Here is a 15,288-nt window from a genome sequence, read left to right as displayed (position 1 = left end):
CGTCTGCAGCCACCCCAACCAGAGCCATCATGAGCTGAGTCAGGGCTGGCTGCAACCCCCCCACCTCCTCCCTCCGGCTCGCAGGAGCAGTTTTAAAGGAAGAAATGCAAAAGGCGTTCACGGGGAGAGCAGAGCCAGAGGCAGCCTGGCCCAGCACCATGACCCTCTTTGCTGGCACTGCCTTTTGTGGGCTGAAAGCTGTTTGTTCGCATCAAACCTGCAGGAACTGAGTATCTGGGGGGGGTTTCTGTCCTTACTTGCAATTGTTGGGGGGGGTTGACCATGCCAGAGGGGATGTGGTGTGCTGGCATGAGCATCGTTTCTGTAGGAAACTCGGTGTAACACAAGTCTTGTTGTTCTGCCTCCTCTGAGCCTCCCTGCCAAAGCGCATGGGCTGGAAAGTTTTCCTGGGCAGTGTGCTTATCCCGGCATCGTATCCAGTGGGAATCGAAGCCTTAAGATGGTTTTTTTTTGGAGCCAGGGGTTGGTGATGCTGGAGTGGGTGCTCCCAGCCCAGGCAGCTGCCTCTGCTCCACCACCCCAGGGCTGCTGCATGGTGGCCTTGGCAGGCGCCAGCGCCGTAATGTGAGCTCCCGGGGGGAAAAACCCATCGTGCCGGATGGCACGGGGCACTGGAGCCCGTCAGCCACCATGGCTGCCCAGGCAGCCTCCCGTGGGAGGAAGGTGAGCAGTTGGTGGGACAGTATGTCTGACCTCTCCGGTGAGGTTTGCAGCGCTGCCTCAGTTTCCCCAGGCTCCTCATTCTGTCCCGGTGGCAGGGCCAGAGGGCTGGCACCGCTCGGGGGAAGAGCAGAAATCCATCCCCGCGTCTCACAGCCGCACTACAAATGCATCGATCGTGTCCTCTGTCCCCATGCTGCCACTTTGGGGACCGGTGGGTGCTCTGGCCTGGCTGGATGCTTTATCCTTGAGTCTGCCCAGGAAGGAAGAGGTTAAAATGCCAGGATTTCCTGGCTGTGATGCTGGGGAGGGAAGGTGACCTGCAGAAGCTCTTTGCATCCTCTGTGGTTCCAGCTGGCCTTGCAAAGTGCCTTGACAGTGTCAGAAGCTGCTGGAGCAAGACCGAACTTGAAACCCAGCTAGAATTTGGGCTTTCCAGCCAGAATTTAAGCCCAGGCTTAAACTCCTCCTTGCAGCTGCCCCACCGAGGGCAGCTTAGCTCGGACGCAGCATCCTTCCCCCTCCAGTGTTCCGCTGTGGGGCCGGCTGCCGCTTTCGGGGTGCTGCTGCGTGCCCGGCGGTAACACCGAGCGGTGAGAGGGCAAAGAGCGATGGTTCAAAGGTAGGAGCGCTCCGGTTTCCCGAGCTTTTCCACCGGTTCCTCCTTGGCAGCGCCGCGTCTCCGCTGGCTGCTTTGCCGGGCTGGGGGAGGCTTTCCCAGCGCCGGGGCTTGGCGACAACGGCTGGAAAAGGCAAAGCTTTGTGCTTCGTGCTCAGGCGGGCAAGACAGAGGGTGGCATTGGGATGGTGCTGGGGGGACGGTGCCAGGAGCAGGAGGTAGATGCAAGGAGTGCTGGTCCCCCGGGAGATGCCGGGGCAGGGGGGTTTTGGGGTGCCCGTGGGGGGATGCGCTGCACCCCTCCTCCCGCTGGTTCCTTGGTGTGACGGGGCGGTTCGTATGGTGGTTTGGCTTTTTTTTGGTTTCCGCACCGGTGCTTCCTCTGTGCTAATCTGCTTCCGTCCCACGTCCCACTCCAGGGGTGACAGAGGCGGAGGTGGCGGGGGGGGGAAGTTGCCCCACTCTAGCTGCAAAAGCCAGGCTGGCAGGATGGGCCCAATCCTGCTCCCTCCTTCCCCAGGGCTGGGTCTTGCTGGTATTTGCTGCCGTTTGTCTCTGCGGCCGGGACCCCCCTCCCTGTCCCTCCCTCAGCGAGGCCGAGGGTAAAGAGGAAGGAAGCAGTGTCTGCTCCAAAACACCTCGCTCTGCTCTCAGCCGCTGCAGGTACGCGCCATATGGAGGAACCTGCTTGCTGCCACTGCGGCCCTCTGTGTTCCCTCCCCTGACGTCACCGCGTCAGGGTGACACCGTGGCTCACTGGGTGCAGCACCCGGCGGAGGCTCCACCAGCCACTGCCGGAAAGGGCCCCCGATTTCGGTAGCATCGTCACCCAACGACACCCCCGGCTGGGAAACCTCACGCCGAGACACCAGGTCTGGTATCGGATTGGTTTGAGGATGGGGGTCCAGGAGGGTCCCCCCCCTCCACTTACCTCTGCCGTCCCTCGCCAGGCTGCCGGGTGAAGCAGGATGAGCGTGCCGGCCGACGAGCCGGGCAACCCAGCCCATGCCGTCTTCGAGAGGTTCCTGCGTGCCGGGGAATGCCGGGAAGTGCTGGGCTGCTTCGGGGAGCTGTGCCAGCGGCTGGGGCTGCAGGGCAGCGGGCTGCAGCTCTACCACGGCCTCAAGGCTGCCCTCAACTACTGGAGTGCCAAGGCCCTGTGGAGCAAGCTGGATAAGAAAGCCGGGCACAAGGATTACGACCAGGGCACAGCCTGCGCCAGCACCAAGGTACCAGGGACATGGGGTGCGGGGTTTGGGTCTCTCCTTGCCCTGTGTCCTCGTCCCTGGGGTGAGAGCATCCCTTGGGGCACCCTGGCCCCCACCCCAAGAGGATGCGGGATGTGCTGGGCGGGAGGTTGATGGGGTTTAATGGGACAGGGTGTTAATTAGCGCCGCTCCCCTCCCCATGGCGTGATGCCACCTCGGTGCCACCCAGCCAGTAGCGTCCTTCCTCCTCCTCCCTGGGGACATCCCGTGGGGGGCTGCAAAGGGGCAGAGGGACCTGCCGAGCCTTTTCTGGGGGACAGGAGCATGCTGGGGGACCCTATTTCTGTCCCCCTGTCCCAGAGCTGATGGCTTTTGTCCCCACTGCTGATGCCCCATCATCCCCCCAGCCTGTGCAGGGGCTGGCAGGAGATCCAGCCCGAGTCCTGGTTTTGAGCCTGTTGCTGGTGAAATCTCCCCGTTCCCGGGCTGCGGCAGGCAGGAGACGTGCGCACCTTATCTCGCTGAGTGCTTTAATTGCTGCCATTGCTCCGTGCAAAGGCAAGGTTCAGGCAGGCGGGGAGGCGGGGGGCACCCCACAGGGCCCCCTGCTTTGCAGGGAGAAGCAACGCTTGCAGCCTGGGGGAAAAGGGGAATAGTGGGGAGGGCCAGATCCTGACCCGGGAAAAGGGGGAGATGCTGCCTGTGGTGATGATGGGCTCCCTGGGGAATTACCCCATCCCCAAACCCCTGTTCTTGGGGGATGCCCATCCCCTTCACGCCGCCCGTGCCCTTCGCAGTGCCTGGTGGTGGGGGCCGGCCCCTGCGGGCTGCGGGTGGCCATCGAGCTGGCGCTGCTGGGCGCCCGCGTGGTGCTGCTGGAGAAGCGGGACTCCTTCTCCCGCAACAACGTCCTGCACCTCTGGCCCTTCACCATCCACGACCTGCGGGCGCTGGGAGCCAAGAAGTTTTATGGGCGCTTCTGCACCGGCACTCTGGACCATATCAGTGAGTTTCGGGGGGGGACAAGCTCTGCACCTCCGGGGTCCCCCCACTGTGGGGAGCCCAGGGGCCGGGGGGTGCAGCCCTGAGTGCCCCCTCTCCCCTCCCAGGTATCCGGCAGCTCCAGTTGATCCTGCTGAAGGTGGCTTTGCTCCTGGGGGTGGAGGTGCACATCAACGTGCAGTTCAAGGGCCTCGTCCCCACCGTGGGCAGGGCCGGGGGACAGGGTAAGGTATCGCTGCGGGGCGGGTGGCATCCCCGGGGACAAGGACAGGGCTGCATGTGGCCGCTCTGAGCCCCTCAGTCCCTCTGCTAGCCTGGGGTGTGCCTTTTTTTGGGGGGATGAGGTGCAACCCTCTCCCCCTGCCCCAGAGCAGGTCCCAGCTGAGACCCAGCACGCTCGTGACAGTCCCTCTCCCCGCAGGCAGCTGGCGAGCTGTGCTGCAGCCCAGCTCCTCTCCCCTCAGCCACTACGAGTTTGACGTCCTCATCTCAGCTGGCGGTGGCAAATTTGTCCCTGAAGGTGACAGCAGCGGGTCCCTGCACCCCTGGGACCAGTTTGGGGGCCGGGTGGGGGCTCACGCCTCTCCCTGCCCACAGGGTTCAAGCGGAAGGAGACGCGGGGGAAGTTGGCCATCGGCATCACCACCAACTTCATCAACCGCCACAGCCGGGCCGAGGTGGAGGTGGCCGAGATCAGTGGTGTGGCCAGAATCTACAACCAGAAGTTCTTCCAAAATCTCTACAACAAAACAGGTCGGTGGTTCCGGACCTGGCAGGGGGTGTTCCCCAGGGTCCCTGTCCCCTTCCAGTACACCTGGAGGCTCAGCCCTGGGATGTCCCCTGCGTGGTGGGATGTGTGTACCCGCATGGTACCCCATTGCAGGGGACATTTGGTGGCTGAGCCCGATGCAGGGGCTCCCCATGGCCCTGGCTCTGCCCCGTGGCTCAGCTCAGCCCCTTCCCCATCACCAGGCATTGACCTGGAAAACATCGTCTACTACAAGGACGACACTCACTATTTCGTCATGACGGCCAAGAAGCAGAGTCTGCTCAAGAAGGGGGTCATCCTCCAGGTGAGGAGGGCAGGATCAGGCCCTGGGATCCAATAGCGATGGGTCGATGAAAGCCTGGAGGGTGGGATGCAAATCGTGGGTGCTGGTCTGACCGTGCACCCCTGGGATGGTGGGGGCTTCAGCAGACGTTGCCTGTGCCGGGGGAAAATCTCCTTTTGGGGGGCTCACAGCCCCACGCCTGGTGGCACGGCTTCACCCCAGACCTGGCTGCACCCGGGCTGGGGGGCAAACACCGCCTCCCGCATCCCGGCCAGCTTCACCCCATCCCTGCAGGACAAAGCGGACATCGAGAGCCTCCTGTCCCCAGAGAACGTGAACCGGGACGCTCTCCTCAGCTATGCCAAAGAAGCCGCCAACTTCTCCACCAACTACCGCCTGCCTGAGCTGGAGTTTGCCCTCAACCACCGGGACCTGCCGGATGTCGATATGTTCGACTTCACCTGCATGACGCGCTCAGAGAACGCGGCGCTGGTGCGGGAGCACAACGGGGCCCGTCTGCTCCTTGGGCTGGTGGGCGACTGCTTGGTGGAGGTGAGGGTCCAGCTCGCAGCACCACTGTGTGCCTCGGTTTCCTCTCTCCCTGCAAGATGCTTTGGTTGCAATATCTTGCCCCTCCCTGAGTGCTTCTCACCCCGGCTGCCCAGTGCACCCCATCCCTGGGAGCAGGCTCCCCAAGTGCCGGTAGTGGGATGCTTTGGTGGGGTTATCCCCTTCCCCAGCCCCGCCAGAGATCTGGGGTGGGTTCAGGGTGGAGGAGCAGCCCAGCTCCTCCCCAGATGCAGCCGTACCAGGGAGGGGACGGCTGCCCATCCGCTCCCTGCGCGTCCCGCTGCCGCTCCCTGCTTTCATCCCCGGCCAAGCCCAGCAGCTCCCAGCCTCCTCCCAGCCGCCCCGACCGGCTGTGCGGCTCCAGCTCCATCTCTCTCTGTCTTTCCCTTCGCAGCCCTTCTGGCCGCTGGGCACCGGCGTGGCCAGGGGCTTCCTCGCTGCCTTCGACGCAGCGTGGATGGTGCGGCGGTGGGCGGCCGGGACCCCCCCACTGGAGGTGCTGGCTGAGAGGTGAGTGTCCCCGTCCCGCTGGGCTGGTCCTGGACCGGGCGAGGGTGGCGGCACTGAGCCCAGCCCTGTCCCTTGCACCCAGGGAGAGCATCTACCAGCACCTCTCGCAGACCTCCCCGGACAACACCAACAAGAACATCAGCCAGTACAGCATTGACCCGGCCACGCGCTACCCCAACATCAACCTGCAGGCCATCAAAGCCAGCCAGGTACCCGGCCCAGGTCCTGCCAAGGGGCAGCCATGCAGCCCTGCGTCCCCGGCAGTCAGGGTGACACCAATTTGCCCGGTCCCCTGTCCTCAAAGGGTGCGAGGCTGAAGCTGTTGGTTCCCAGGGTGTTTAATGCCTTGGCCATTGTGGATGTGGGTGGTTCTGGTGAGGTGTGGGGGTGTCCGGGTCTCCCCCTTGCCAGGGCCAGCTCCCTGCGCGATGTCGCTGGCTCTGTGCAGGTGGTGACCTGCCACCACCATGTCCCCATCGGCAGGTCCAGGACCTCTACCTTGTGGGCATGGTGGAGGTGGACCACAAGAAGAAGACCGACAACCGTCTCAGCACCGGTAGGAGCAGCCAGTCCTGCCCCAGCCCCCCCAGCGCCAGGACACCCCGTTCCTCCTGGCAGCCCATGCCAGAGCAGCTCCTGCCCTGATTTTTCCTCCCCATCCTTCTTTTCTTGAGTCCTGGCCGGTGTCCAGTCGGCCGCCTCACTCCTCCCAGCAACGGCTCTGTTTCCGTCCCCGGTGGCACCGCTGGTTTCCATTCCCTCTGCCCACGGCCCCGTGTGGACACAGCCCCCCAGCTGCCTTCTGCGGGGGGGAGGCTGTCCCCCTCCTCCTTGCCCACACTGATGCTGAGCCATGAAATATTGACAGATGTCTTATCAACCCATTTATTGAGCCTTGGGGGGTGGTTGCATGGCGGGGGGGGCGTGTCTCGCGTAACTCCCATGGGACCCCTTCCTCTCTAAAGCACTGATGCTGGGAGGGGGGAGCAGGCTGGGGGCGTTGTCCCCCGGCTCTTTGGGATGGGGACATGTGTGCTGCCTCACCAGCGGTCTCCGGAGACGCCTACGAAGAGCTGCTGAACTGGTGCCAGGCCAGCACGGCCGGCTACCGTGGCGTGGCAGTGATCAACTTCACCACCTCCTGGACCAGTGGTTTGGCTCTCTGCGCTCTCATCCACCGCTTCCGCCCCGACCTGGTGTGAGTGCCTGCGACCCCCTTGGAGCCCCCACCCTGCAGAGCCCACCCTCATGGCACCGTGTCTTCCCACAGGGACTTTGACTCCATGGACCCCCAGGATCCCATCCGGACCCACCAGATGATGCTGGACACGGCGGAGCAGGAGCTGGGCATCCAGCCGGTGCTCTCCAGCACCGAGATGGCCACCATGGAAGAGCCCAACCGCCTCGGGCTCATCACCTACCTCAGCCAGTTTTATGAAGCTTTCAAGACCTCTCCAGGTATGAGACTTTGGGGGGTTTATCCCACCCCAAGCCCCACTGGGTTGGGTGCCCCACCCCTTTGTAGGGTGGGTCCCACCAGCGTGGCCATTTCCCCTCTGTGCAGAGGTGGAGGAGGTCAGCAAGAAGCTGCTGTCTCCCCGGGGCACGCGAGGGGCCATCCTCTTCCTCAGCAAGCTGCAGAAGAGCCGGAACCTGACACATAAGCGCGCCCAGGTGAGGGCCACCTCCCCCCAAACCCTCAAGACACCCCCCAACCATGCTCCCCCCCGCCTCCGTCCTAGCCACCCCCTCTGCATTTGCAGGACAGTGCCCAGAAGGATGCTGAGGCCAAGAGGAGCCGCAGGGATGCCGAGGTGGGTCTGCCCCGGGCACCTTGAGGGGTGCTCTGCTGGGGTGCAGCCAAGCCGGGGGAGAGTGGGGGGCTGACACTCCCCTTGGCTTGCTCGTAGCTGGACACGGGGCTGGGTGGAGACACTCTAGACAGTGCCCATGAGCCGCCGCAAACCGCCACCATGGACGCAGGGCAGGTTGGTCCTCGTGTCACCCTGGGGTGGGGGGTCCAGCTCTGGGTGGGTGGGTGCTTGGGGGGGGGTACCAGCGGCTGGTGGGGCTGAGCCAAGGGCTGGGACCGGGGCTGGGCAAGCGAACGCCCACGGGCTCCCGGCTCCTCCCTGCCTGTTTCCTGACCCAACTGGTTTTCCGGAGCCAAGACGTGCCGCTCCCTTGCTGGTGCCAGCAGCCCTGTCCCGAGCACCCAGACCCAACTCTGCAAGAGGGGCAAAGCCCACTCCCCCGAACCCCCTGGCCTGCCAGCAAAGCCCCCGGGCAGGGTGGGTGCCAGCACCCCAGTGCCACCCCAACCTGTCCTCTCCCCCCCACAGCTACCTGCCCGTGGGGAGAGCAGCGACGCCTGCTACTTCTGCGGCCGCCGCGTCTACATCTTGGAGCGAGCCAGCGCCGAGGGACGCTTCTTCCACCGCGGCTGCTTCCAGTGCCGGCGGTGCGGGGCCACCCTGCGCCTGGGCGACTACACCTTCGACGAGGAGGACGGTGAGGCGGGTTTTGGGGAGAGGGGATGCTCGGGGCAAGGCTTCTCCACCTTGCAGGTCGTCACACAGGTTTGCCCCCCCCAGGTCATTTTTACTGCTCGCTTCACTACCCCAATCCACCCGGCATGGACCTGCCCCAGGACGAGCCCCCGGCGCTGCCCGATGGGGTAAGTCACCGTAAATCCCCAGAGATGATGGGGGAAAGGCAGAAGGTGGAGGGGGGATGCTCGTGCACAGCCCCATGCTGCATCACCCCTCCGCCGCTGGCTCTGCCCTAGGATGCTGCCGCCATCCACCCACCCTCAGATGCTGGGAGCCCACGTGTGTCCCCCAAGGAGGGGGCACCCAGTCCCCTACAGCCCCCACCAGCAGCCCCATGGCCGGGGGGATTGTCTGGGGCAGCAGAAGATGCTGCGGATGCTGGTGACATGGAGGAGCAGGAGCTGCCGGCACAGCCCAGGGGGGATGCAAGGGAGGAGGAGGGTCCCAGACTGGAGCCCCAGGTGGTGGCAGAGGAGGGTGAGGAGAGTGGGGGCAGGAGGAAGATCGTTCTCACGCCCCTGGAGAAGCTCAAGCTGTCCACGCTGAACCTCACCAGCGAAGCAGAGGCTGAGCCGCCACCGAAGCCGGCTCGTCTGCGGCTCCAAGCAGCGCCCGAGGCCCTCCCTGCCCTGTGGCAGGGACAAGGCACCTGGGAGGAGGAGGAGGAGGAAACGGCTGTGGAGGAAGGTAGGTGGCTGCAAGCTGGAGTCTCCAGCGGAGCAGGGCTGTGGGTCCCTCTGGTATCCTGCCGTGCCCCATCTTGCTCGTGAGGCACTGGCCTGAAATAGCTCTTTTCTTGTGGCAGCTTTGGAGGAGAGTGACAGCGAGGAAGAGGAGGAGGCGGAAGACACAGACCTTGGCATCGTGGCAGAGTGGGTGAGTGCTTTCCCCACGCCGCAGTGGCCCCAGCAGCCCAAGTGGCGGCGGGGGCTCTTGCTGGTGTCTCCTCTCACCGAGGCATTGGGTCTGGCTCTGCCATGGCTGCTGGGGCAGGAGGAGCTCGGCGCAGGGACTAACCCCCCCTGCCCATGCCACCGTCCCTTCGCAGTGCCTGGACCTGGGGGAAGAGGAGAAATACCCCACCTGGAAGCGCACGCTGACCCGCCGGGCCAGGGAAGCCCAGATGAAGCGGTTCTGCAAAGCCCAGGTAGCCCCACGGGGGAGAGCCAGGTCCCCAGCCCGGTGCTGACCCCCATCCCGCTGCCGGTGGCCACATGCCAGGAGGTGCCGGCCCATGGGCGAGCGCTGCCCTTCCCTTGCAGGCCATCCAGAGGCGGCTGGAGGAGATCGAGGTGACCTTCCATGAGCTGGAGCAACAGGGCATCAAGCTGGAGAAGTTACTCCGGGATGAGGACGGTAAGGCCGGGGTGGACGGGGCACTGTGATCCCCATGTCCAGGGGGTCTGTGCCCCGCTCATGCCACTTCCGCCGCCCCCCAGGCACCCCGGTCAACCAGAAGACACAGTGGATGAACCAGCTGCTGTACTTGGTCCAAAAGAAGAACAGCCTCATGTCCGAGGAGTCGGACCTCATGATCGCGTAAGGCTTGGGGGGGGGGATGCTCCCCGGGCGGTGCGGGGGCTTAGCTCACCCCAGCGCCCCCGAGCCCGGCACCCAGCACTCCCCTTCCCTCCCCACAGGGTGCAGGAGCTGAAGCTGGAGGAGCAGCAGTGGCAACTCGACCAGAAGCTCCGGTGCTACATGAACAGGGAGGGTGAGTGCTGGCACATGCCAAGGCGGGGGGGTCCCTGTGCACACTGTGGCCCACCCAGCCCTACTCCATCCCCCTGTTCCTGCAGAATCCCTGAAGACACCCCAGGATCGTGCGGCCGAGCAGGAGATCCTGGTGCAGCTGCTGGAGGTGGTGAACAAGCGCAACGTCCTCATCCACATCGAGGAGGAGAAGCGGCTCAGCGAGCTGCAGGCCTGATCCGTGTGGCCCCAGGACCCGCTGGTTCCTCCCTGGAGGGGGACAAGCGGTCCCCCCCCGACCCCGGCTGAGCATCACCCTGAGCAGCTTCTGAAGGTGGTGATGCCTGAGCTGCCCCCAGGCAGCTGCTGCAGTGAATCCAGGTCCCCGCTTGCCAAAGCCTGCCGTGGAGGGGCTGGACCCACTGGTGGACACCCGAGTGGGGAGATACCGAGGAGCACCCCAGCTTTGGGGTGCAGAGAGGGCATCCCCGCTCTTGGCTGGATTGCCTTTGCCTTGTGCTTGCTTGAAAACAAGATTTGCCCCCCCCCCACGGGGGCTGCAGTGGCTCTGCCCAGGGTTTGCTGCAGGAGGAAGAAGCCTCACAGGGAAGTGGGGTCTCACCCAGTGCAGGATGTCCCACAGCCGTCACCGCTTCGAGGGGACACTGCCCAGAGGCTTGGCCAGGGCATTGAAAGCGTTTTGTCCGGCAGAGTCCCTCGGGCTGGAGCTGCACCACTGGGTATCTCAGGACAGGCTCCTGGCAGGAGAGGTGGCTCATCGCTACCCAGCCAGCCCCGTGCTCCCGGCACCGAAGGGCTTCGCTCCCGGCAGCGAGGATGTGACTGCGGCTACCACAGGCGAGTCGCAGTGGGGATGCCACATGTAGAAGGGCAGCGTCAGGAGTTGCCCCTGGAAGCCACCCCAGGACATCCTTCCCAGCTGGGGACGTCCATCCTAACCCAGGACATCCCTCGCAGCCTGGAATGTCTATCCTAACCCAGGACATCCATCCCAGCCTGGGACATCCATCTCTTCCAGGGACATCCATCCCACGCTGGGACATCTGGCTCTACAAGTGGGGTCAGCGACAGACAGACTGATCCCGCCGTTCTGCATCACTGCTTTTGGATGCCACGTCCACACTGTCCCCGGCTGCAGGAAACGGGGGTCAGAAACCTCCTTGTGAGGCCCCAGAGCCCGGGAAGGGGCTTTTTGTCCAACAACTTCCCAAGAGGATTGTGCCCAGGGCTGGCACTGTGTGACGCAGAGGACAAGGGATGCCAGCAGCTGTGTCCTCCTTGCTCCTTTGGGGTTTCTCCTGCTTGGCAATGCCACACTGGCCTTTGCACAGACCTCTCCGACCTTTCCGGACTCCCCAGTTGTTGCGGGGTGGCCTCCACGGCCAAATGGTGCTTAGGGCAGCCCCAGCCGTCTCGGGCATGGGGGTCCCCGGTGCAGGTTCCTCTGTTAGTGATACCCGACCCGCGCTCAGCCCTCGTCCTGCCGCTCCCTTCAGCGACTCCCCACACCCTCCCTGCTTTTCTTTTGTACCAGCCCTACTATCCTGCTGCACCCCCCCTGCCCCCATCCCTTCAAATAAAGCCTCCCCGACCCGGTGCCAAGGGCTAAAACACAACCTTTATTTTCTATCTGAGTCAAATTTGGTTGCCGGAGCAGTTGCCAGCATCCACTGGGAGCTCCCAAGGCTGCCCCAGGCAAGGGGAGGCTGAGCCTCTAGAGCCTCCCAGCCACGCCAGCAGGTCCCTCGGGGGAGAAAGGGTGTATTAAAAAAACCAGCAATTAAAACCTGCCTCCATCGTGGATCACACGGGGGCGAACGTGACAAATCTGCCCCAAAAAAATCTTAATTTCACCCGGTGAGGCAGCTGTCAAACCTGTGCTACCCAGCCAGCTTCAGCGCTGCTCACCTAAAACCAGACGTCAACTAGAAAAAGGGACTGAAAGGGGCCAGGATGGGGCTGGGGGACATCGTGGGACACCCACAGCCCCGGCTCAGCCGTCGCTGGGATGCTCCTGCAGCACCCGCAGCGCCATCCGCAGCTGCTCCTCGGTGCCCTGCAGCATCTTCACCTCGATGGTGTGGAAGAGGTGGAGGCCGGTGGCGAGGAGGAGGACGCCGATGGCGAGGAAGGCCAGCAGGGAGAAGGAGAGCTTGGGGAAGGGCTGCTCGGCCGCCAGCCCTGCCAGCGCGCCCAGCGCGGCCGCTGCCTGCAGCAGCAGCAGCAGCAGGGCCAGCACGGCCATCCTGCCCGTGGAGTAGCGCTGCCGCTGCGCTGCCCGCAGCCCCACGCCCACCTCCGTCCGCGCCTCCGTCACCACGTCCACCAGCATCGGGTCTGTGGGGGACAGAGGCTGCTCAGCAGGATGGCGCCCCCCCTGCACCTCTTTTTCTCCCCATGTCCACCGCTCTGACGTGTCCATGCACCCCTCCACAAGCAGCGCCCCAAGGAATGCCCTAAGCAAGGGGAAACATCCCCAAAACTCCATCCAACACCATCAGTCCAGCCACCAGCCCCCCCCGGCACGTGAGGGACCACGGCAGCACCCCCCCACCTTTACCAGCTCTGCCGAGGGTGGCACCCGCAGCCTGTCCCTGCCTCTGGATGTGCAGCGTTGCAATCACAGCTTCGTGGTCCGAGAAGGGGATGTCCATACCTGGGGCTGTCCCCGTGGTGGTCTTCAGCTCTTCGCACTTCACCGTGAAGCTGGAGACGGCCTGGGCGAGGGGACGGGTCGCACCGGTGCCTCCCCCCCCGCCACCCACAGCCAGTGGCCGAGGGCCCCCCCTTACCTTGTAGAGGATGTAGTCGATGCGGATGCCCAGCGGGAAGGGCAGCAGCTCTGTCTTGACGGTGAAGCAGTTGTCGGGGACGAGGGTGCAGCCATCCTTGCAGCCCTGAGAGCAAGCGCCTGGGTGGGTGGGGGGCTCTCGGTGTGCTCCGGGACCCCGCTCACACCCGGCCGCTCACCTCAAAGCGCGTGGCCTCGGTGAAGGCATCCCGCAGCCCCGTCCAGCCGCGCAGCAGCCGGATACCCACGTCTTCGGGGTGCATATTCAGGTCCCCTCCCAGCAGCACCACGTCGGCTGCCTTCGAGGTGTGTCTGAGGGGATGGGGATGGCTAACCCCCTTCCCCGCCCTGCCCCACGTCGGACTGGGATTACTGGGACCCCCCCCGCCCTGAGCGCTCCACAGACATATTTCTGACTGGGAATGGTGCAACTGGGAGCTCTCTACAGTGCAAGCCCCAGGGGCAGGGGTGACCGCGCACGCCCCGGGGACCTGCAGTGGGGGGACCCTGTGGGACACCCCACGGCTGCTCACCGGATGAACTGCGCCAGCTCCCAGGCCTGCACCAGGCGGTGGGGCAGGTAGGCGTCCTTGTCCCGGCAGTACTCGGCGTGCAGCTGGAGAGAGGTGGGGGGGCCAAAGCGGCTGTGACCCCCCATGCCGGCACCTGCCCGGCTCCTAGGCTCCCTGCAAACCCACCCAGCCCCTCTAGATGGTCCCTTTGGGATCTGGCTGACCCCTCTGTCTTCATCTCAGCCGCTCTGGGGACAGCCTGGGACACTCACCCTGCTGCACAGCCAGGTTGTGGGTCCCTCCCCCCACCCCCAGCCCCCCTCCAGAGCGATATTTCAGTAAATCAGTGCATAGTCCCAGGAGAGATGGTGCAGAGCAGTGGTTAAAGCAAGGGGACAGCGAAGGAGTGGTACGGCCACTCGTCCCCCCCTCCCCATCTTCCCCCCTCCACCCCGTGCCAGGTCCTTCCTCGGGGCGCTCACGTGGGTGACGTAGACGTTGAAGATGATCTCAGAGATCTTAATGATGACGAGGCCAACGGACTTGCCGCAGAACCAGTCCCCGTGCTGGAGCTGCCGGAGGGGAAGAGGAGCGGGTTGGGGCCGGTGAGGCTCCGTGGGGCTGGGCAACACCGTGCCATGTGCCCCCCGCCCCGCTCACCATGTAGGGGTACCCGTTCAGCGAGTACTGGTAGAGGAGGGTGTCCAGGATGGGGAACCTGGAGAAGACGCAGAGGCCGCTGCCGATCACCCCACTGCGGGAGGGGAAAAGCACAGTGAGGAAGCGTGGCCCCCCCCCCCACCTCTGCCTCCCCCCAGCCCTGAGCCAAGGGGGCTCCCCGGACGCCTGGGTCCCAGTGTGCACCCATGAGCATCCCACTCTCCAGGCATGGGGTCTGCCACGGTGACAGAGGTGACCTACAGCACCCGTGCTGGTCTCTTCGTGTGGCGAACACCGAGGACACACCACAGCCCTGCCACTGCCCCACGGACAGCCCCGGGGGGGTGGCTGGCCTGGCCCCTCTCACCTGCGGAAGTAATGGGAGAAGGGGTAGCAGCCTCCCAGCTTCGCTTTCAGGTCGCTGTAGTCCTGCTCGCTCCACACCTGGAGAACAGTGGGAGGGGCTTGAGAACGGGTGCGCTCATCTCATGGGCCGAGAACGGGCGGACTCGTCTCAGCTCACAGGCTGAGAACGGGCGCATTCGGCTCACGGGCTGCCCTCACCTCCTGGAGAAGCACCAGGTCAAAGCCCTCCCGGCGCAGCATGTCCCCGATGAGCCGGACGCGCTCCTGCCGCCGCTTGCTCAAGTAGCGGATGGCCCTGCCGGAGAAGGGTGGCGGTCACAGCGTGGGGGGGACGGGGTGACAGGGGCTGTCGGGGCACACCGGGACCTGAAATGGGGGAGAGAGGGCTCCGGCACTGGTATGGGCACACTGCAAACTTGGGGCGGTGGGAGGGGAGGGAGAAAGGGCCATGGGGGGCCATGGGGACAAGCGGGAGGTGCAGGGAGGCTGTTTGGGGACTGGTTGGGTTCCCTGGTTGGGTGGAAACGGGGGGCCCTTTTCTGGGGGAGCAGGCACACCAGGGACAGGGGACACTACCCAGCCAAGCGCCTCATAACCCTCTGGGGCTGGGACAGCGGTGTGACCCCGAAATGAAGAGGACACGAAGGTGACCCCAGGGGGTCACCCGGCGCAGGTGTCCCTGTCCCTAGCTGCACAACCCACCGCAGCCCCGGTGAACTCCGGACTCACCAGCAGTTGAGGTCGAAGACGCGGAGCCGCAGGGTGGGCTCTCCCTCCATTGCTCACCGGGGCTTCGTGGGGGCTGGAGGGCAACGCCGGGCAGAGGGGGGGTCCTGCGGGGAGCGGGTTGGGGTGACAGCCCCAGGGAGCTGGCGCAGGGCACAGGGCAGAGCCCGGGAAGCCACGGCCGAGGGAATAAGCCGAGGCAAAGGCCGGGAGGGAGGAGCGCTCGGGGTGCTCCAGCGTGGCCCGCGCCGTCCCCTCCTCTCCCACCTGTGACACCCATCCCCAACCCCAACTTGTCCCCAGACAGGGACCCGTGTGCCCAAACC

General features: G+C 64.8%; 2 protein-coding genes across 2 annotated transcripts; one reads left to right on the top strand and one right to left on the bottom strand.

Moving 5' to 3' along the window:
- Positions 1-1,927: 1,927 nt before the first annotated feature.
- MICAL1 (microtubule associated monooxygenase, calponin and LIM domain containing 1) lies at positions 1,928-10,421 on the top strand. The gene is made up of 25 exons (XM_059831122.1): positions 1,928-1,963; positions 2,251-2,529; positions 3,306-3,513; positions 3,618-3,734; positions 3,932-4,030; positions 4,108-4,263; positions 4,483-4,583; positions 4,857-5,114; positions 5,527-5,642; positions 5,725-5,851; positions 6,126-6,198; positions 6,690-6,840; positions 6,913-7,100; positions 7,207-7,316; positions 7,406-7,456; positions 7,553-7,630; positions 7,985-8,153; positions 8,237-8,319; positions 8,431-8,881; positions 9,000-9,070; positions 9,243-9,341; positions 9,457-9,550; positions 9,634-9,733; positions 9,835-9,908; positions 9,994-10,421. The coding sequence occupies exons 2-25, from the start codon at positions 2,269-2,271 to the stop codon at positions 10,122-10,124; spliced, it is 3,366 nt and encodes a 1,121-aa protein (XP_059687105.1). The 5' UTR covers positions 1,928-1,963; positions 2,251-2,268; the 3' UTR covers positions 10,125-10,421.
- Positions 10,422-11,506: 1,085 nt separating this feature from the next.
- SMPD2 (sphingomyelin phosphodiesterase 2) lies at positions 11,507-15,044 on the bottom strand. The gene is made up of 10 exons (XM_059831200.1): positions 14,966-15,044; positions 14,435-14,531; positions 14,238-14,314; positions 13,871-13,964; positions 13,693-13,782; positions 13,232-13,314; positions 12,878-13,010; positions 12,700-12,804; positions 12,468-12,624; positions 11,507-12,244 (listed from the first exon to the last, which is right to left on the bottom strand). The coding sequence occupies exons 1-10, from the start codon at positions 15,013-15,015 to the stop codon at positions 11,901-11,903; spliced, it is 1,230 nt and encodes a 409-aa protein (XP_059687183.1). The 5' UTR covers positions 15,016-15,044; the 3' UTR covers positions 11,507-11,900.
- Positions 15,045-15,288: the final 244 nt, after the last annotated feature.

This window comes from Gavia stellata, chromosome 30 (assembly GCF_030936135.1).
Source record: "Gavia stellata isolate bGavSte3 chromosome 30, bGavSte3.hap2, whole genome shotgun sequence".
In the NCBI taxonomy this organism is placed as follows: Eukaryota; Metazoa; Chordata; class Aves; order Gaviiformes; family Gaviidae; genus Gavia; species Gavia stellata.
This window is presented reverse-complemented; position numbering and strand designations above follow the sequence as displayed.